The 22,756-nt window shown below is 42.5% G+C and overlaps 1 protein-coding gene across 1 annotated transcript in view; it reads right to left on the bottom strand.

The window, feature by feature from the left end:
- The window catches only part of AKAP17A (A-kinase anchoring protein 17A), a 55,155-nt gene that overhangs the window by 22,023 nt on the left and 10,376 nt on the right, over positions 1-22,756 (bottom strand). The window contains exons 2-4 of the mRNA XM_082244281.1: positions 21,084-21,858; positions 8,862-9,010; positions 143-383 (exon numbers count right to left, since the gene is read on the bottom strand). Coding sequence (XP_082100407.1) covers positions 143-383; positions 8,862-9,010; positions 21,084-21,845 — 1,152 coding nt within the window. The 5' untranslated portion in view covers positions 21,846-21,858. The remainder of the gene's footprint in view (positions 1-142; positions 384-8,861; positions 9,011-21,083; positions 21,859-22,756) is intronic.

Below are 22,756 nucleotides of genomic sequence, written 5' to 3' on the forward strand. Positions count from 1 at the left end.
TTACTCATGAGAGGTTTTTATAGCATTGTGCCATCTTAATACAATAGCTCTACAGACCTGGTGATTGTAGAAGCAGACCATGAATTAGCCAGTTCTTTAAATCTTTAAATCCATTATGTAAGAACAGAAACCCCTCTCTCACCTTCACTCTGCTTAGAAGCTCTACAATTAACCTGATGGACTGCAAATTCCTCTGAGACAATAGGAGCTTTCTCTCTTCAAATCGGATTTTCTCCTGCAATCTCTTTTGCTCCTCTGCTTGCAGTTTTTGCAGCTTTTTCTTGTGCTTGCGAGCTTCCCGTTCTCGTTGTTTATCCTCCTTTCGTCTGATCTTCTCTTTACGCTTGTTCTCTTTCTCTATTTCTTCTAGTTCTTTTTGTTTTCTAAAATGATCAATCAATGTTAGTCATTGCAACAGAACCATGGAAAACAGTTAAAGAATAGGGTACATACTTTATATCTCCCACTCTAATGATAAAGCTCCTCATTTCTTTCATTCAGAAGGAATCAGGCCTTCAAAAGATTTTTTTTTTTTAACCCAGAAAAGCAGTTTCCCACACAACACACTGATCAACTTATACTAGGTAAAATCCCAATAGCAAGAACTGCCACCTGCTTAGGTCTGTTCCTTTCATAAATACCAAGGGGGTTTAAAACAATACCTGGAAGATCATATTACCAAACTGGTGTCCTAGAGATACACACATAGCACCCATATCCCAGGGTTTTACCAATTGTATAGTACTGTAAAAAAATAACAAGGTATATTTATTTTCCTTGCAATGCTTGAAAAACAAGAGTGTATCTATGGACAGAATATCAAATGAAAAGTAGGATGCTGTCTATCAACACAGCAGTTTTTCTTTCCCAGGGGTCCCTCTTGTTACATACATAAGTTTTATTAGCTGCTGATCCTGCCAGTAAGTCCATTACTTTCCAGTTACCTTCAAATAGGACCAAAACAGGCTGAGGAACACTAAAAAAATTAAATGCAATTGAAATCACACATGTAATGGCAAAAGCATGGCTGCCATCACTAACCATGTTTTAAACATTTTGTGTGCTTTTGAAATTGTACTTTGCAGCCCTGGTGCACAACCTGCAGCCCAAGGCAAAACTCAGCACTGTGCGGCGCCCTTGGGGCCCCTGCAGTAACTACACTGTTTCCCTATTGCCCAGTTACAGCAGGGATTTCTGGTCGCCTCCGGCCCCACGCCGGCCCCAGCAGTCTCCAGCCGGCCACCCCCGCGCCCGCAGTCTCCGGCCGGTCACCCCCGCAGTCTCCGACCAGCCACCCCCGCAGTCTCCGACCAGCCACCCCCGCAGTCTCCGACCAGCCACCCCCGCAGTCTCCGACCAGCCACCCCCGCAGTCTCCGACCAGCCACCCCCGCAGTCTCCGACCAGCCACCCCCGCAGTCTCCGGCCGGCCATCCCTGGCCCCACGTATGCAGTCTCCAGCCGGCCATCCCTGGCCCCACGTCTGCAGTCTCCGGCCGGCCATCTCCAGCCCCACAAAGCAGTTGAGCAGAGACTGCAGACATCATGTTAACAGTCCCTGACCATCTCTTGTACCATTTTGTTGCGAGTCTACGGTCTCGGACATTGAATATTCACTCATTTTTAGATGTGGCCTTTTTGTGATATCCAAGGCCACACTTGTAGCTCCCCCATAAAGAAAGTTAACCATCACTTCTTTACAGGGTGTCTAAACACTTGAACTTAAGTGTGATATACTGCATCTTAACAGTCTTTAGAAGTGGTGGGTGCATGGCTTTCTTTATTATCATCTGGAGAGCCTGCCAGTAGCACATTTCCTGTCCCAGGATGACAATGCTCACTCACTGTACAACATGTATGAAGGAGCAGTGCTGGTAGTCTAGGGGCCCATTAACACGGACTGTCCTATCAGGTCCGCCTATCAGTTTTTCAGGGAGACCTGATTGGACCTTGCAGTCTCCCCTATGGAGCAGCAGATGTCAGTGGACACATGAATCAAAATCCAGATAGATGGTGGCCCTATTTTCTATCCATCTGGCGGATCAGATGAAAATGGACATACAGTCTATTTCCATCTGATTTCCCTATAGAGGAGAGCGGTACTGTGTTCGTGTCCGCTCTGCACAGCCAAACTGACAGGACCTGTCATCTGGCTGCTCAGCAGGGATGAGCGGAGCGATCCCCTGCTGAGCAAGTGGAATCTGTTGCACGGAGGCGCCCGTGTGAAAGGAGACTAAGTTAAGGTAGTGTGATAGGACTACAGAACATGTTCCTCTCCCCTAATTCTCATTACATAAGGGGGGGGGGGGGGTCTTTCTGTAGTACATCGAAAACTGGGAACAATGCTAACAGTCAGCAGTGGCAGAGTGTACAGAAGTTATCAGCTCACAAAATTTGACAGGATCAGGTATTTTATGCACTTATCGAACAGATTTACCAAATTGCTATATTTAGCAGACAAAAAGTTAGGAAAAAAGAAAACTTCAGTGTTTCAGTTTACATACACTTTAATGTGCATTTTAACCCACAAATGAACATTTTATACTCTGCAGCTTAGCAATCCTCAGATCTGGTGGCTGCATTCATTTTCCTTTTCTCTGGCTTTTCCCTTTCACCTTATAATGCTGCAAAATAACATCCCATCCCTTCGTGTCTATACTCACTTCTCCATGATATCTATGGAAAGAACTACAGCCGTCAGGCTCAAGTTAAAACAGGTTTGCCTTTGTTCATCTCCATTACATGGTGGTTAGATGGACTAGAAGTTTACAAAAGAGGGATAACAATGTTTTTGCTGTCTTTTCAGTTTTAAGAAAGTAACAAGGACACCCCCTTTGTGGAAAGATTAATCTGTATTTTCTGTACTTGCCAAAAATGTTCTTAGCCAGAAAACAAAATGCAGCAACCAAATCTAAAGATTGGTAAGATGTAATATTTAACATTTTTGTTTTGGGGTTATAGATATTCTAGGTCATAGACTTGATGTATAAGTATGTGGCAGGACACCAGGTATTGAAGCTGCATGTTTATTACTGAAGCCAGTCAACTGGTACACTTAGTTGAAGAGGTCAGCAATAGAAGCCTACAAGTACTCTCTGCCATCTTTAAAGGAGAAGTATAGCCAAAGTTTTTTTGGCTATACTTTTATGGATAACAGGAGTGCAGTTCATTCTGCACTTCTTTGACCCGTTTTCGGACGGCAGCGGGCTAAAGTCTGAAGTCAACTGACGTCACTGAGTTGGTCCAGGCTCAAGAAAGATCCCGACCTAACGGTCGGGATCCACCCAGATTCCTGGACCAGCACCTGGCTCAGCCTCTCAGTGATACTTTGATAGCCTGAGCAAGCCCCAGTGAGCGCTGGAGGGACAGAGCAGAGAGCTGGTGACTGACAGGTGTGGGGAAGAACTGAGTGATTTGTGGTGTTTGATTACTCAGTTCTCACTGCAGAGACATCAGGGGACAGCTGAAGCATTGGATGAATGCTGCATTCACCTAGGGGAGTATGTTTGGTTTTTTATGTAATCCTAAACTTCTCTTTTAAAGTAACATATTACCAACATGTACATCACTATAAATGAACAAAAATCTATCCCATCTATAGGACTTTGAAAAATTAAATACAGAGCATATCAAAATGACAATTCTGGGCCACAGTTTGAACTACTAGGTTTAAAAAAAATAATTATATATATATATATATATATATATATATATATATATATATGCTTTATTAGGGTGGACTTTATTCCGTGTTATGCTTCAGTTGAGCAACTCAGAAAACTCAACACCTAAAAAGAAGAAAGAGTCCAGCAAGTGTATATGTATAGAAGTGTGAGAGGTAAATGTAAGCACATCTGTTGCTTACACAGTGTTCTTTGTTGCTTTTATATCTTGGTTTTCCCCAGTGTGTCACCACATTCCCAGTCCCTGAGCTCTTTATCTTTATCTGAAGTAATTGGCCCCATAGAAAGTCTATGGGGACTTGTCTGTTACCAGAAATTATCCTAACCACACAGACACAGCTTCTCATTCAAGCATGGCATTTCTTTAAATGCTTTTGAGACAAGAAGTCCCTTGCAGGCAGGCGGGGCTTTGAGCCCAGTAAATTTTCGTAACAATACTTGCAACCTCAACAGCATTTACAGCCTATTGGTTTGATTTTTTATTTGGTCACCTGGTATATTGCTACAAAATCAGCCCTCGCCCTTTCTTTCAGGATTGCAGAGGAAGATGTAATGTATCTGCCAAGATCTGGTTATTCTAAATCTATTAATACACGATTAGTATTTCCCCATATTGCAGAGTATGCACTAATGTGCTGTGTGTCTTCAGTATGGGAGAGATGAGGAAAGGTTTGACTTCTAAAAACAGGGCTGGATGAAGTTTACAGAAAAAAACCTCTGGAGGTACAATATAAATACCTTTAAATGCAATTGAACTTGTGTTTTAAATAAGCTAAATAAACTCTACAAAAAAGCCGCAGCCAGAGTAAATCCTGTCCCCAACCAGCATGCTATGCTCTCTAAAGCTAGCCAAAGACAGTTCAAAATTTGGCCGGTTCAGCAGGAACCAGGCTAATTTCGATCTGTCTGAGCAGGGTGGTTGTATTAAAGTCAATCGATTAACTTCAGAACAACCAGCCTGCCATTTTTTACTTGCACAATCACTGCCAGCAGTGATCACTGTATTCTGCTGAGAGGGAAGGCAGAACACAATGCGCTACAGCAGGGATTTCCCCCCCCATCAACATTGACTGTGCTGATGGGCAAACTAAAGCAATTTTCTTTCCTTTAAACCGTGGTTAAAGGAAAAAAAATTGCATAATCTATGGCCCATGTTAGTCAGAGCCAGAGCTATGCAATCAAGCATATGTCTTGTAAATTTCATAGCTCTGACTCAGATTACTACAGTTCTTACAAACAGGATGCTTTGCTTTGGCTGCTTTCTTACAAAAACTAAATATAGGCCTTCCCATAAACTTTAAATGCACAAAGGTTTTTTAGCCAATTTAAAACACAAGTTGAATTGGGCTTTAACCTGTTGACACCGATGAAACACAAATATGCTGCGTCATGGAAGTGGGCCTTGTTCTGAGGCACTGCAGATATGCGCACCAGTGTTTGTGCTGGAAGCATGCTCAGCGTGCTCTCAGCAAGGAGATCAGCTGTCACCTACTGTTGCTAGTCTTGTACCAACAATCAGGAGTCTATAGGACCAGCTTCCACTCACATGATTGCTGCGATAGCCTGTCACAGTGATCACCCAGTAAAACCGTCAGCTGCACTCTCTCTTTCTCCTTCTGAATGGATAAAAAGATACATTGTATCATTAAGTCTAAAGCTGGCTACACATTTCTAATTTTCTTGCACACATTTCCTTTATATTTACAAAAATCATATAATATGAGGTCAAACCTAAACATTTTCAAAAATTGCATGCAATTACGCAGGCCCTTGCACTACATAGTTGAAGGTACATCCAAAAAGGAAATTAAAAAAAAAAAATTGTATAATGTGTACTAGGGATCGACCGATTATCGGCAAAGCCGATAGATCGAGGACCGATGTGCACTTTTCCCGATATATCGGAATCGGCCCCGGAGGTTACCAATATTGCCGATATTTCGGGAAAGTGCTTGTACCGGAGTGATGCCTGCAGCTAGAGGCATCACCCTGGTACCGTTGTCCATAGAAGACAGTCGGCTGTCTTGTAATGACAACTGATGCGGCTGAGAAGCCGCTCAGCTGTCATTACAAGGAGCAGGAGGGGACGTCCCCCCCCCCTCCCACCTCCTTACGCAGCTCGCCCGGGTCTTCCATCCCACCGGGAGACCCGGGCAACCAGCCTGCACAGCCGCCGAAGACCCGATCCAAGCCGCACTCTGCTCTGATCGGGTCTCCATGCAAAAACCCAGAAGTGATGTCACGAGTGACATCACTTCCAGGTACTGTATGGCACCAGATTAAAAAAAAAAGACAGCATTCAAAACAGCCAGACTTGGCATTTTAAATGCTTGTAAGTGCAGAGGAGGGGTTTGGGGTCTTTTAGATCCCTCCACAAAAGTACCTGTCAAAAAAATAAAAAAAAAAAAAATAAAAAGATTTTTTTTAAATGTACAAAAATGCATTGGCCAAAATATCGGTAACGAAAAACCGATATCGGTCCAGCTTTAGTCAGAAGACAAGAATGTAAATATGAAATATATGATAAATAACAATGTATTTTAAAAAGGGTCAAGGTCACAGCCAGAGTGTTTAGGCTACGTTCACATCTTGGCGTTGCTATTACAGGCGTTTTTATGTGAGTTTTTTCAGGCGTTTTTATGGGCGTTTTTGCAGGCGTTTTACAGGCGTTTCTAGATTGAATAGAGACCAATGGAAAACGCCTGTAATCTGCGCAAAAAGAAGCTCATGTACTTTGAGCGTTGGGCGTTTTGCTCACAGCAACAAAACGCTCAGATGTGAACAGGGGCCATTGAAATGAATAGGATTCGTCTTGTTGGGCGTTTTGAGAGCTGATCCTAGAGCAGAAAAACGCCCCCAAAACGCCTACATGTGAACGGAGCCTTAAGGCAGGAGATAAAAAAATAAATATCAAAATGCTCTCTCTTATTTTGTGACCCTACTATGGGTACAAACAACAAATAATGGGGGTCATTTACTAAAACTGGAGTGCACAAAATCAGGTGAAACTCTGCATAGAAACCAATCAGCTTCCAGGTTTTATTGCCAAAGCTTAATTAAACAAGAGCATGTACATTTTTGAGCAACAGGCATTTTGCTTCAGGCGACAAAACGCTCAAATGTGAACAGGGGCCACTGAAATTAATGGTCAGAAGCGGATTGGCTAACATGCACAGCTGCACCAGATTTAGTAAATCTCCCCACTGAACACATATGTAGTATTGCCCTAGCTTGCTGTAAGACACAAACCAAGCCACTTCCGCTCTGGAAGGTATTACCCCCTTCATGGCCAATTTTTGCTCTTTAGCACAGCAATACTTTAACTGGTATTTGCCCAGTCATGCAATTCTGTATCCAAACAAAATCTATATAGTGTTTTCACACAAAAATAAACTTTATTTTGGTAGTATTTGATCACCGCTGGGTTAGCACTGCACGATTCTAGATAAAATGAGAATCACAATTTCCCAAAAAATTGCGTTTGAAAGACCGCTGCGCAAATACAGTATGACATAAAAAATTGCAATGACCGCCATTTTATTCTCTAGGGTCTCTGCTAAAAAATATATATAATGTTTGGGGGGTTCTAAGTAATTTTCTAGCAAAAAAAAAAAAAAGAAATTCTATCTTTAACTTGTAAGCAACAAGTGTCAGAAAAAGACTTAGCCCCGATTCACACTTGTGCGTGTGCGGGGTTCGCATGTAATGTCGGAGCGCACTGCTCCTTCATTACATGCGATCGGCTGTGCGGTGCGAGTCTAGCCATACAGTTTGTATGGCTAAATTCGCACCGCAGCCGCACCAAACACGCACAGGGACCCTTTTTTCTAGCCGCATCAGGATCGGATCGCACAGCGGTTCACACTTGTGCGATCCGATCCTGTGTGAACTGCACGATCGCACTGCGATATGCGATCAAACTGGGGGTGTCGTTAAGATTACATTGACACCCCCAGCGTATCGCATATGGCAGTGTGAACTGCCGGGGGTGCGTGTGCGATGCGGGAACAGGCTGCGAATTCGCAGCCTTCCCGCACTCGCATAAGTGTGAACCAGCCCTTAGTCTTTCAGTGGTTTAACTGACCTCATTTACAGACCGAAGTTTATCCCTTTGATCTAAAAGAATCAAATGAAACATTGTTTATAGTTATCTCAGCGCTGAGCAATGTTAATAAACATTTGCCAGAGGCTCTTTTTTTTTTTTGGATTGACAGCTGTGAGTGAGCAGAGAACGGCTCTGCACTCTATGAAACATGAAAATGCTGGATTAAGATCGTGAGTGGGGTTGAATCAAATTTTTTTTTAATAAATAATCATGCAGCTCTACACTGCGTTTTTTATTTTTTGCGATATAAACAAAAAGAACCAAAAAATTTGAAGGAATCAAAAAAGTATTTTCTTTTTGCTATAAAAGATAAAAAAAAAATCAAATTTCTTCATAAATTTCGTCCAAAATGTAGTATTCTGCTACATTTTTGGAAAAAAAAAAAAAACACAAGAAAAACCCCCAATAAGTGTATATCATTGGTTTGCTTGAAAGTTACAGCGCCTATGGTATATACAGTGTATAATGATTTTTTTTTTTGTCTTTTTTTACACTACTAATGGCGTATGGTATAATGGAACAATGATAGAACGCCAGGCAATCGGACACTAACTGACCCTGGGAAGGAATTGACTAACTCCTACTGACATCACCAGTGATACAAATACAGTGATCAGAGCTAATATTATATACTGTCACCTTACTAATGACACTAGCTGGGAAGGGGTTAACATCTAGGAAAATCAAGGGTTTAAATGTGTGCCTAACAATGTGAAATGTGTGTTATATGTGCTGCTTTTATGAACATATCCCTTTATTTTTATCCATGCCTTGCAGGGATAGGAAACCGAGACCATTCCCTCTGTACAGAGCCCTGTGTTCATTGTCAACACAGGGCTCCGGGCTGTGATTGGACACAGTTGATCAGCAGGTCCTGGCCATAAATCATTGGCTGGGACTTACTGAAAGACTCCCACTGTGCACAAATGGTGAAAACCCAGAAGCAGGCAGTGACATACCAGTACATTGCTTTGCCTGAAAGAGATAGGTGTTACAGATGATAAAAAAAATAAAACAGTTTCCTGTATTGCTAATCTATACAAGTTCCTAATGTTTTAGTCCTCTGACCCTTACCGTTCCTCCTCTTTTTGCCTTTCTTCAGCTTCCTTCTGTTTTCTCTTCTGCTCTTCTCTCCGCTGTTCAAGTTCTTGCAATTTCTGGCGCTCAAGATGACGCTTTTTGATAGAAGCTTCAGTCAGATGTTTTGTTTTATCGAAGGAAACCTGCAAATGGAAAAAGTCAAAGATTTAGGCAAAATAATGTTTTGTTATCTCCATTTATTTTATTTTGAAGTGAAAAAGAATATTATGCTGAGCCCACGTTCACACTGGGGCGACCTGTGAGGCGACCTGGTCACCTCACAGGGCGCCGCAGGTCGCCTCCCATAGGAAAGCTGCGGACCCGTTCTGATAGGAGCGACACAAGTCGCTCCGACTCAGAAAAAGGGTCCGGAGCTTCTTTGGGGCGACCAGGAGGCGACCGCCATAGACTTCAATGTTATGAAGTCCGTGGCGGCCGCTCCGAGGTCGCGGCGCGTTGCTCGCACCGCGACCTCGGAGGTCGCGGTGCGAAGTAGCGTCGCCCCAGTGTGAACGGGGGCTGAATGAACGATGCCTGCTGACAATGTATTTTGTTTTCTCCGTTTTCAGCTAATCAAAAATATTTATACAATAAAATGAACAAAGAACATATTTCCAACCTTCTGCCTAAACTCCCTCTTCATAGTGTATATACCATCTCAAATCTCAGTGATCTAATGGGAAAAGCTGCAGTGTCTGCATCCCTTACGTAGTATCTCACCAAAAAGAGCATCTGTATGGTGTGGAGAAACTGCAGGCTGTGAGCGGTTGATATTGTAATGGTGTGGGGTTGTAGGTAGAAAAACAGAACTGGGGGCGGTAAAGTGAGATGGGTGAAAGGTCACAGCACTGACAGCAGGAAACCAAAATCAGTCAGAGCAAATTGAGGGCAGCAAGCGTTGAAGTGAATGATGTCTTAGGGACTGTGGCACTAGTGTTTCCACTTCTGCTGGCTAAGTTCAGGATAGAGGTAGGGTTCATTGTGAAAAAGGGACACATGGGTCAAAAGAATATAACCTAGTATAAACAGAAGGCCAACAGCCCCAAGGTAAGATGGAGTGGTAAATAGCAGGTAGATTTGCCCAGGACAGCATCTGCTCTACTTCGCTTTCTCACTTCTGGTTCCTCCCTCAAGGTTGGTGTCTGACTAAATCAGCCTGGATGATCCTCCAACAGAGTGGCCCAAATTTAAAGGGACAACCAAATCACCACAATTTGGGATATTAGATTCTTCTGACAACCAAATAAGTTCCCTGTACCGTCATGGTGCCCAGGACTACTCCCCAGCCAGATAGGCTGTTTTTTGTCCTAAGAATCTTTTAACAGATGGGAAGAAAGGACTTCCAGAGTCAGAATTCTGAGTCACCAAATGAGGCAGAAATCTTGTTTCATAACAGAATGCTGCATATATGAAGAGAAACCGCGTAAAGGGGGATGCCTCGAAAAAGGCTACCATCAACCCCAAGACTTGTGCAGGTTATTTTGGGCCGGCCTGCAGTTTGTGTGCCAATGTTCAATCATCCTGTAGGCAGTAGTCCCACCCTGAAGGTTTAAGGCAAGCCATAGATGATGCGATTTAAACAAAATCGCTCGATTCCCCCATGAACACAATTCGTGTTGATGGGAAATCCCTCCACAATTGTGTTCTGCCAATGGTGTGCCTTGCCCCTGCCAGCAGAACACAAGGATTACTGTAGGCAGCTATAGCCACCAGCAGTAATGGCATGCAAAGAATCCGGCAGGCTAGTATTGAAATCAATCAACTGATCGACTTTAGAACAACCAGCCTGCCTATACATGTATCACACCTTGTCTAGTCCCTGCTGAACTGGACAATATTTTATCTATGGTCAGCTTAAAGTGTTACTAAACCCAGATCCAGCATTCACTATATCTGGTCTCCTACAGTACACAGAACATGCAATGCAATTATTTTAGTAAATATAAACTAATAAATACCTTTCCTCGTCAGCAGTATTAATGCAATTAGAGCAATCTTGTGACCTGTATCAGTGAGTGCTGGTAGTTTGTAGCAGGAGTTTTCATTTCTTCCACTATTGTCCTACCAGGCTTCAAGACCCTTAATTCTGTCTGAACATGCCCGGACAGTGCTGATTGGCCCTGTGCCGATTACATGTACCCTCCCAAGAAAAAAAAATCACCATTCAATCAAGATGTGACCTCCCACCCTCTGTTCTTTTTTAGTTAATGGGCATGGAGGAGGAGGGAGGGACTGGGCTGTCATTTAGAATTTGTGTAAATGCCCCACATGTGTGATATTACCATGTGACCCGAATAGCTCCACTAAAGCCACGACGTGTCCTAACTAGCAATAGAGATCAAACTGAGCATGTGCAGCTGAACTACACTTACTGTGCTTATCTGGACTTGTCCAGAGTGAACTTGCAGAAGGGGGAGCATGCTATTCTGTATCTATAGACAGATTTTACTCTTGTGGGTTTAGTAACACTTTAATGTGGTTGTAAACTCAGTTACACCACTTGTACCTTACAGGTAAGCCTATAATAAGGCTTACCTGAAGGTACTGTGAATCTCCTAAACTAGCACAGTTTAGGAGATATTCAGAGTTTATGCAGCCGATGACAGTGCCGGACCTTCAGAGTCCGCGCCGGAAATGGCAGCTCCTGCGCGCATGTGGCCGCTCACAGCGCCCAGGAAACCGGAAGAAAGATGTCAGCCATTGCAGGTGTGACTGGGCACCACTGGACGGCTTTGTTCTAAGGTATTTAATGATGTGCTAGTATGCAATGCATACCAGCACATTATGCCTTTGTCTCATAGGTTTTTTTTTTTGTATTCTTCAGCAGTTTACAATCGCTTTAAGACTTTCTGGGGTTTACTAAAGCTGGAGAGTGCAAAATCAGGCTCATTCCTGCAGAGAAATCAATCAGCTTAACCTCAGCTTGTTCAATTAAGCTTTGGCAATAAAACCTGGAAGTTGGTTGGTTTCCATGCAGAAGTGAGCCCGATTTTGTACTCTCCAGCTTTAGTCTCCAGTTTTTCCTCTGCGTCCTCTAAATGGATGAGAAAAAAAAAATCATTCTTATCTTGTAATTATCACTTCAGACAGAATACACAAACCTGCAGTTTATTTCTAGACTTCCCTAGTTTAGTGTCATTAAGCCAGAGTATTGTTGGCTTTGTAATTAACAGCAGCCAGATACACTTGGGACTGATGGAAGAGATACAAAAAATCCTTAGCAACTTCTCCCAAAGGGCTGGCAAGTTATTACAGAAGGGAAGAGCTATATACACTATTGCATGCATGTTCTATGTCTCAAACCCTTCCATGGTTCCTCTCTATACATGGTGCAACATGATTTGTGCTCCACACCTCTTCAGTCTATACACACTGCTGTATTCTTCACACTCAACATTGCTCATTGTATTTTTACCCTGTTTTTGTCTGCAATTTCTCCCACAATAACCAAATACAAGACTGTGTTCACGATTAGTTACCCCTGTGCATCAGTGTTACTTTTTAAGTCAAATTTCAATTTAGTTTTAAGTCTGTCTTTTGACTAAAAGGCCATTTTAGTTTCAGTCATCTGAATTGTTTGTCATATTTTAGTCAACACAATTTAACTAAACCTATTAAATCTGAAATGCATTATTTAAGCATTTCTCTGGAATTCTCAAACTCATTATATACTCCTGGAGAAAAAAATCTGATATGTTATATTTATGGTAAAAGGCCCCTTTACCACCTGTGGACAGATCGGATCAGCCTGTACGTTTTTCCAGGCAGACCCGATCTGTCCACCCATTATTCTCTATGGGGTGGCGGATGTCAGCAGACATGTGTCCGTCAACACCCACCGACTTCTGATCTGCAAAAATACAAAACAAAAAAAAAAACAAAAAACAGACCAATGGGGCCATCCATTCGCTGGATCAGATGACAAATCAGATGGAAATAGACATGAAGTCCATTTCCATCCGACCGCTCAATAAAGGCTGTGTCTGTCCACTATGCAGAGCAGACACAGACACCTGTCATCTGCCTGCTCAGCTGGGATCAGCGGAGAGATCCCCCTGCTGAGCAGGCAGATTGGCTTGGACAGATTTCGCCCCGTGTGAAAGGTTTGTACATGCACTACAGACACACAGTATCTCACAAAAGTGAGTACACTCCTCACATTTTTGTAAATATTTTATTATATATCTTTTCATGTGACAACACTGTAGAAATGACACTTTGCTACAATGTAAAGTAGTGAGTGTACAGCTTGTATAACAGTGTAAATTTGCTGTCCCCTCAATATAACTCAGTACACAGCCATTATTGTCCAAAAACTGCTGGCAACAAAATTGAGTACACCCCTAAGTGAAAATGCCCCAATTGGGCCCAAATATTTTGTGTGGCCACCATTATTTTCCAGCACTGCCGTAAAGCAGAATCTTCCTCACTCCTTTGCCCTACAGTGGGCCGCCTATGTGCTGTTGTCTCTTTAAGTAACCGTAATAAAGCTCTGGACATGAGTAAGATTTCTAATTTTTTTATGGTCGACAGAAATTCTACAAATTTGCCAACAGGCCCCTAAGGATGTTAGTACACAGATATAAACCTGGCCATTCCCTCTTTTCCGCTTACCACTCCCAATTTTTACATGGTTTTATCACAGTCATCCCAAAACCCGGTAAGGATCCATCTGTTCCTGATAATTATCGCCCCATTGCATTGTTAAATTTGGACTATAAAATTTTTACCAAAATCCTGGCAAGTAGGTTAACACAATTACTTCTGTCCCTAATTCACAGGGATCAGGTCGGATTTGTCCCTACTAGACGTGCAGCCGATAATACTAGATGTACCATCGACCTGATAGATTATTCTAAACACAAATCATCCTGCTCTTGTCTTAAGGTTTAGATGCCCAAAATCCTTTTATCTACTCCATTGGCCTTTTAGGTTTGCTACCATTTCCCCTTATGGTTTCTCGGGTCCTTTTATTCAAGCCTTGCAAGTCTCATACTCTAAACGAGGGGTACGGAATTAAAATTCAAGGACGTCTGCCTAATAAAATCTTCTTCCAGCGGAGGTCCTAATCACATGTTTGTGATAGGACTCCGATCCTTTACATTACAGCACCCTCTCCTAGGCGTTCCCATCTATGCAGCTGGGGAACGCAGGCGAAATTGCACATGTTCCCAACCCACAGAGGAACACACCACACTTTAGCACATGCATGCTCCAAACCGCATGGTCCTGCAGCACCATGCAGCTTGGTACTGCGCAATTTAAAAAAGGGCCAGGGACTTGTTTCCCCACATTTCTCATGGGTAATGCAGCCCATTAAAATGAATGGGCTGACCTACCTGTGACATGCACAAGCAAATGTGCATGCACAGATCTAAACTTAGTCCCATATGACAATCCCATCCTTACATCAGCTCCATAGCGTCCACTGCACATCAGTTTCCTACAGCTTCCTACCTTTCACCGTAGTATTCTCATACCCCCTTGACTTAAACACCCTCCTCAGTACCCCCCCCCCCCATTACAGTACTCCTATCCCCCATTACAGTCCCCAGATCCCCCAACACAGTATTCAGCTCCCCCCATTGTCTTCAGCCTCCAACACAGTATTCAGTTCCCCCATATTACTGTCCTTAGCCCCCTCCCATATTACTGTCCTCAAGTCTACCCCATTGCAGTACTCAATTCCACCCTCCCCAACATTACAGTACTTAGCCTTACCCCACCCCCACATTACAGTACTAAGCACCTCTCCCCCCTTCCCACATTACATCCCCCCTACCTTACACAGATGGGAGCACGGGAGGCACAGCAGGTCTTAATGGAGGATAGAAGTTGCAAGCTGGTGATTGGTTGCTTGGACCGCCCTTCATCATAGCAACCAATTACTGGCTTGTTTACCTTGGACAGCTCCCAACCTCCCTCCAGAACTGCTGTCCCGCCTCCCGCTGTTGGCTCTTTAAAGATGAAAACGTGACGGCTGAAAGAAGAACAAGTTCCTAAATGGTGTGACTGCTGCGGTGTAGAGTGATTGGGGCCGGACCTGGACCGCAATTTAGTGATGCCTGCTCTAAACCTACTTCCCAGGTACAGTTGACTTCCTTCTTGCCCCATTCAGATGACATTTTATTAACATTGACTCCCCATTACCTCCCTCCCCACCCTGCATAACATCTTGGTCTATATTGGCTCCTGATTAAACCCTACCAACACTGAGGCCCTTCCCATAAATATTCCTCCAGCTCTCCTATTTGTACTTCAACATAACTTTATTATCGGTGGAACTCCCACACTCTCAAATATTTGGTAGTTTATACAACCCCTTCTTACTTGACTCCCTACTTTCCTCCCTTATTCTCAGAGATCAATCGCTTGTTAAAGCAATGGACCAGTCACCCTTTCCCTTTTAGTGAGGATTATTGTGATCAAAATGTCTATACTATTGTACATATGAACTGCTGTTGTACAACAACTGAAATATTAATAAATGGGAAAAATGGACCGCCTGGTTTGGTAAATTTGCCAATTGAACCACCTGTTTATGTTCATATCATAGTAGCCAACACTGGAGGTAGTACCGTTCCTGTACCATGTTCAATATCGCTTCCTACTTTCTTTTACTTGTTTACCTCTTGTTATCTGTATATTGTAAAACTTCAATAAAAATCTATTGAAAAAAAAAAAAAAAAACCTCTATACTATTAAAATTATATTGGTTTAAGACTCTACCAGCACTACAATTGAAATCACTCCAGAGTCTCTCTTAAATTGATTGTAAACTCTTTTTTTTTTTTTTTTTTAAACAAACATGTTATACTTAGCTCCTCTGTGCAGTTGGTTTTGCACAGAGGAGCCTGGATCCTCCTCTTATCAGGTCCCCAGTTGCTGCTCCTGGCCCCTCCCTCCTGTTGAGTGCTCCCAACAGCAAGCAGCTTGCTATGGGGGCTATCGGGCAGAGATGCAGCTGTGTGTGTCCATTCAGACACAGAGCTGCCGTTGGACAGCCCCATCCTAATTGACTAATTAACTTTGATAGACAGCCGCGGGAGTTAACGGCACCGCGGCTGTGTCCCAGCCAATCAGGTGGGAGAGTCCCTGATGACAGAGGGACTCGTGGACATCGCTGGACAGAGAAGGCCCTCAGGTAAGTATTAGGGGGGCTGCTACACCAAGAAGGTTTTTTATCTTAATGCAAAGAAAGCATTAAGATAAAAAACCTTCCTGCCTTTACAACTCCTTTAAAGCGGATTTACACCAAGAAGAGGAAACTCCACTTTAAGGACTCCTGACCCCCTGACATGCCATTTGAGGGGGGAGCGGGTACCTAGTTTTGACAGGTATTCGCTCCCACTTCCGCTCGGGCCGCATAGGCGGCTTGAGCGGAAGTTCTCCTCTCCCCCTCCCTCCCTGCAATCTTCTGGGACATGTCATCTCCAGACCAAAGGGGTGGCTATGGAGGCCAAATTTGCCTTCAGTTTGGCCAATTTATGGCCAACTGGGAATCAGAGGTGATCTACAATAATCAGTGGAGTAATTTACTTTGGTACAATACATAGATGACATTCTGTTGCTATGGGAAGGGGATGAAGTTTCTTTACAGAATTTCATATCCTATTTAAATTTGCACTACCAATTCTAAAAGGAAAAAGAAAAACTATTCAATTTTGTTCCTCAACCACGGGCAAAGTATCAAATGGACTCATTAATCTCATGTGAATCTATACACGTAGTGTATCTCCTAGAGGGTGTGCCTGCAAAACACAATATGTTGGCAGGCCATCAGGAGACTACGAGATAGGCTGAGAGGCTGAGAGAACAGGAGTACATTAAAAAGGAATATAAACACTGCAGCTTATCTGCCCATTACAGCACACACCATAATAGAGACCCAAGCTCTTTAAAATTTACTGGCATCGATAAACTTAAACCCCATTGGAGGAGCTGCCATTGAACTAGGGAAATTTATAAATTAGAATTGTGGTGGGCATATGAACTTACATGCTTTTCCCCAAAGTGGTTAAATGTTGAATGGGATGTCAAATTTTTATTGACACTAGGTGAGTTCTGTGTGAATAGACATCACATTCCAATTGTTTCTCATTTTGACATGTAAATAATTAGCCCACATTTGTATCTCAGATTCTGATAAATAAAAAAAAGATTCTTCACCTTATAAGGATGGCTGTCCCAGAGTAACCTCCGCAGTACGTAAGAAAAATATAAGGAGATTTGTATGCGGGAGTATTCTTACCCAATCAGTAGGGAGTAGCGGTGCCCTCTGCTCACTATCTGTGCGGAGCCCCGGATCTCCCTCTATAGAGTTCAGCTCGGGATATCGCCTCCTTTCACTGCTGCTGCTTCGTCCATGAGCCGAATCCCAGCTAGGCAATGAGTGATACAGGGAGGAGAGAGCCAGAACTACCACTCCCAGCAACCCCTGTAGCAGCCACAACTCTTCAATCCACACAAACTTTATTCAGCACAAACACTTTACTCCGGTGGTGGAGTCAACTGCATCTCTGGTTATGTGGCATCTGGATATTGCTGAGCGGCCCCGTGTACCCTGGCAGTGGTGATTGACGTTTAAAAGCTGACTGACCCCGTAGGGTCTGTTTATTAAGGTGAGAGGCACTGGTGGTGGGAAGATATGGGCACCTAGGAAAAAACACATCTTTCTGGAAATTTATGCCAGTCTGCTTTAAGTCTCTATTCTCATCACCCACAAGAAAGGACTCTTTTTCCTGCACCTGTTGCACTTTATTTTTCAGAATTTTTTCCGCTGCACCCATTTTATGTGTTATATTGTTATTTATACTACATGTATCCATTACTATGTAATGTGCATTTATAGGATTGCGCTGCACTATTTTATACACGTTCATGTTTTTTTATGCACATTATATAGACTGCTTTCACCGTTGGTTGTAGAGTCTAAAACACCATTCCCTGCTGTTTGTGGTTTGGTGGCATTTTTAATTAATTTGTTTTTACATATTTTAATAAAAACTACACTATGAGCAATTTTTTCTGGGGTCGGTGATCCTTCTGCCTGGCTTAATGAGATTAAGCAGTTTCCCTGATGACTTCACCTGTGAGGTTGGAAGATCTACCACATCCATAGAGTATCAGATCATCTTCATAAGGAAGACCATTGAATATTGAATGCACTTTTGCTGTCCTATAACTTAGACAGCAACTGGTTCTGGAGAGTGTGCACTTCTTATATTTGGTGGAGGCAGCACACAGATGGTGTATCACTGAGATTGTGGAGTAACAACACTGGAACTATTTCATTTACACTTATGGACTTTTATTTGCATTATTGTGATCTATTTTATTTGATTTAAAACATTTGTATACTTGAAGAGTATCACTATTATTCATACAGCGCTGCTTTTTTCTTTTTTAGGTTCCAGAAGATTGCCTGGCAATTCAGGACTTTAAGCCACAAGCTGTCACAGCCTGGTGCCCACACTAGTGATGCCAACGCTGGGGAGAGCTGAGGGGGAGAACCGAGGCTTCGGGCAGCCACATCGCTGGATCGTGGGACAGGTGAGTGTGTTTATTAAAGGTCAGCAGATACACTTTTTGTATACACAGAAATGGCTGGAACTCAGCTTTAACTTTATATGGCAAAATGCTTCCCATCGAATCACTGACCCAGTAGTGTTAGCCCTGCGATCCAGAGGAAGTTTAGGGACTCCAGACATTCGTAAATATTACGGTGTCACTCATTTATGTGCGGCTACTTCTTGGTCCTCTCGTTGTGCCCCAAATAGATGGTCTAAAATTGAAATGGACATCACCTGTCCTGTGCACCCATCCTGTGCACCCATGTGCTCTGGTATGGTCAACTCTTTATAAACATATCTTAATTGAGCCATTTATGCTAAGCCCCGATGCTTTTTACACTGTCAACGGGGAAATATTGTCGTAGCAGGTATTCTCTCCATGCCCACCTCTTATTGAATGTGCTCTTTAACCCAGATATCCCTAAAAGTTTATTGTATAATCATATGCTTCCTTTGACTCAAGCGGGAGTTTTCCAAATCTATCACCTGGTAAACCCCACGATCCGTAAATTTTTGTCCTTTACTAAATACTAAATTTTGTCCAAGCTAAATACAATATACCGAAAAAAAGGTTTCTATTCATATATACAAATTAAGCATTTTTTTTCCATCCACTTTCCCTTCCTTGACATTTAATAAACCAACTGGCTTTGAACTTTTATGAGGTAAAGGACCATATGAACCTCATCTAATTTCCTCCATATATAGACTTCTCTAGGAGGCTGTTCCTTAACGGAGTCTAGTCATACATGAGTAAATGGACTAGTGTTCTTCATCAATCCATTTCCCTCGCACAATGAGGTAAATTTTAGGAATCCTCTTCAAAAGTATTATGTTGTGTGGTACGATGAGAGACTGTCCCTAAGGTTCTTCTATTTTGATATATAGGACCCCGGTCTTACTTCACGCTCGCAACTCTTGCGACAATACTGGCGATGTCTCAGTGTAACAGGCACCCATTACCAAATCTTCTGGGAATGCCCCATACCTAAACCTTTTTGGATGTACAGACTCTTTTGCAGAATCTTTTAAATATTTAGGTCCCTTGAAAATCCTATTCATTATCTGTTAGGTTTGCCATTCCCAAGAATTTCCAAGCAAGCACGGAAGCGGATAGCTTTTGTTTTATTAGCAGCTAAGTGAGATATACAATGTTGTTGGCTATCTACCTCTCCCCGTACCCATTTCCAACTCCTGCCCACTATTGAGGAGATTCGCATGATGGAACATTTAACTGCTTTAATTGGACTCAATTCCAAAATTTACAAAAATTTGGGATACTTGAGATAGCTCAGAATATTGCCTTGAAACCTAGCTGTCTCATATTATGTCTTGATTGCCTATTGTAGGCTTCTTTAAATCTAAAGATCCATTATATCTCCCCCCCTTTTTCTCTTTGTTTTTATCTTTTCTATTGTTAATGTTCTGTGCCTCACATTGTCAGGTGTTATATTAATAGTATGTATGCCCAACATAGATCTGCTTGTCTTTTGACATAGCAGCTCATTGCTACCCATTTTGGTGGATCCTACGTTATTTACAGTACATGCTTCTCTCATTTGTCATTTCCTATACAACTGTTGGTCTATACCAGTGATGGCAAACCTTGGCACCCCAGATGTTTTGGAACTACATTTCCCATGATGCTCAACTACACAATCATCATGGGAAATGTAGTTCCAAAACAGTGGAGGTGCCAAGGTTCGCCATCACTGGTCTATACCATTCTGATGTCTAACCTGCAAATGTTTTGTATTTACTAAAATACTTAATAAAAATACAAATACAACTAAAAAAAAAAATATTCAACAAAAAACTGTAAATTCTATTGGCTGTAATGTCATTGCACATATTACCAACATTAAGGCTATGTTCAAATGTTGGCGTAGCGCATCATGGGCAGAATCACCGCGATTCTGCCCGCGATCCAGAAATCATTGCAAATCGCAGGACGCCTGTGCGTTGCCGTGGATTTGCAATGGCACCCCAAACGCTGTGCGATGTTGCCGCGATTTCCGCCTGCCAAAACGCGGTAACATCGCAAAAACAAAATCGCGGGTCGCATGACGCCCCAAAGAAGCTCTTGTACATTTTTTGGGCGTCATGCGACCCGCGATTTTGTTTGCGTGATGCTACCGCAATTCGGCAGGTGGAAATCGCGGCAACATCGCACAGCGCGTGGGGTGCCATTGCAAATCAACGGCAACGCACAGGCGTCCCGCGATTTGCGATGATTTCCGGATCGCGGGAAGAATCGCTGTGATTCTGCCCGCGATCCGCTACGCCAACATGTGAACGTAGCCTAAATAATTTAAAAAAAAAAAAAATAATAAAAGCCTTTTTCTTTTTTCCTTTCAGCAGCTTAGTAGAGATCCATTACCTATTCTAATGTGGTAGTGCAGTGCCTTGACATCAAATTTCCATTTAGTTTTAAACACAGTTTTGACTAAAATGCCATTTTAGTTTTACTCGTATTTTAGTCATTTAGTTGACTAAAATAGTTAAGATTTTGTCACCAAAAATATTTTAATCGACAAAATTAACACTGATGTGCACAGACCGCTACACTTTTTCAGTTTTACATTTATTATTACAAAGATTACTTGTGTGAAGCAAAGTCTGCTGACTTGCTTAGAAAACTCACCTTTATATTACAAGCAATAGCTTTGCCATCTTCACCTTTATACATTAGCTTCATGCCACGCAAAGCATTCATGGCCTTTATAAAACCCACATACTCCTTGTACTGTACATAAGCTTCAAAGTTTAGGTGTCCTCCAAAACTGAATGTATGAAAGCTTCTGCCTGTCATTTCTTCTCTGTAAGGATCAAGCATGGGGATGTCTACATTCCTGATTTCTCCAAAGATACCGAAGACCTTTATGATGACTTCTTCACTTGGCTTCTCTGAGCCACAGTCTTTAACAGCAAACCACTTGCATGGAAGGCCTTCCAAATGGATAGTGTCTGGTCTCTCTCCTGGCAGATTTTCATCCATATCTCCGGCATCACGGAAGAAAGAGTCCCAGTCATGTCTGGTGGGGAAATCTATTTTATACTCAGCAGCTCTGACTTTCAGGATGTCGGAGAACCCACTCAGTTTTATACTCTTGCCATCCAGAGCACTTATAAAAGCCTTCACCAATCCCTTATCCTCTACTTCCCCTTCAAAGCGGATGAAGTCCATGGTGCTTTTAGAGATTCGTAAAGTGGCAAATTGGTAGTTATTCACCATGCCTTTAATACGCTCCATCACTTCCCAGTTTGAAATGGATTTTCCAGGTTGCTTTAGCTGAGGCAGTGTCACACTGATGACAATCTTGGAGATGGGCTTTAGGTACAGCCCATGTGACCCACATAGCACGACTGCTTCAGAGGTATCGTGCACTATGGTAGCAGCTGCCATAGTATTCACTTTCCTGTTGATTAATAGAACAAAATACATTTTTATGAGCAGCACATATCAATTTAGGCCACATCCTACACAATATGTATACTCATTTTGCCCATTGTCACCAGGCCAGAAAGAAACAGGATATCCAGAATTTTGAGTTGATATCAGAACAGAAATTAAAAAGGAAATGTTCCAAACGGGACACCAATGCCAGTGACAACTAAGCACTGGTTCACACCAGTGCTACTTGTCATTTGACTTGAGAGTTCAAAGTCGCATGACAAGTCACACCGCATTACCAGCAATGGCCTCAAGTTGCAGTGACTTAGAAAAAGGTTCCTGATTTTTTTATGCAACTTAATTGCAACTTGCATTGGCTAGTGTTAATGAAGTCACAATGAGTGTCAGCAAGCTGCAATGAAGTCGCATAGGATAGTCGGCTGTCCAAGTCATGCGACTTTTAAGCTACATAGATGTGAACTGGGACTTAAAAAAGGATTTCCCCTTACTTCCTGTTGTCTCTATGGCACAGAAAGTAAAGGTAAAATCCCCAGTGGAACATGTTCGACAAAAAAGAAGCATGGTGAGGTTTGAACCAGTCTCTACCCTAAAAAGGTTTGGCTTAAAAAATATGTAAAGTAATGCATGAGAATATTCCACCTTGGGGGAAAAAAATGAATTTTTGTAAAATCTTACCTGTAAAATTCCTTTCTCTGAGTCCTCAGACAGTCGCCGCCTCTTCATATTCGTCACAATGGGGTATTAGACTTTGCTCCGAAGGAGTAGCTAGGCAACAGAATATGTGAACATTAAAGCTTTTAACATATCCCACCCACAGGGGGTGGTCCCCTCAGTCAATACCCTCCTACTTCCTGCAACCATATCTCAGTTTCAGTGGAATAGCAGTAGAGTATACAACCAAA

The sequence above is a fragment of the Pelophylax lessonae genome, assembly GCF_965119305.1.
Source record: "Pelophylax lessonae genome assembly, chromosome: 2".
Taxonomy (NCBI): Eukaryota; Metazoa; Chordata; class Amphibia; order Anura; family Ranidae; genus Pelophylax; species Pelophylax lessonae.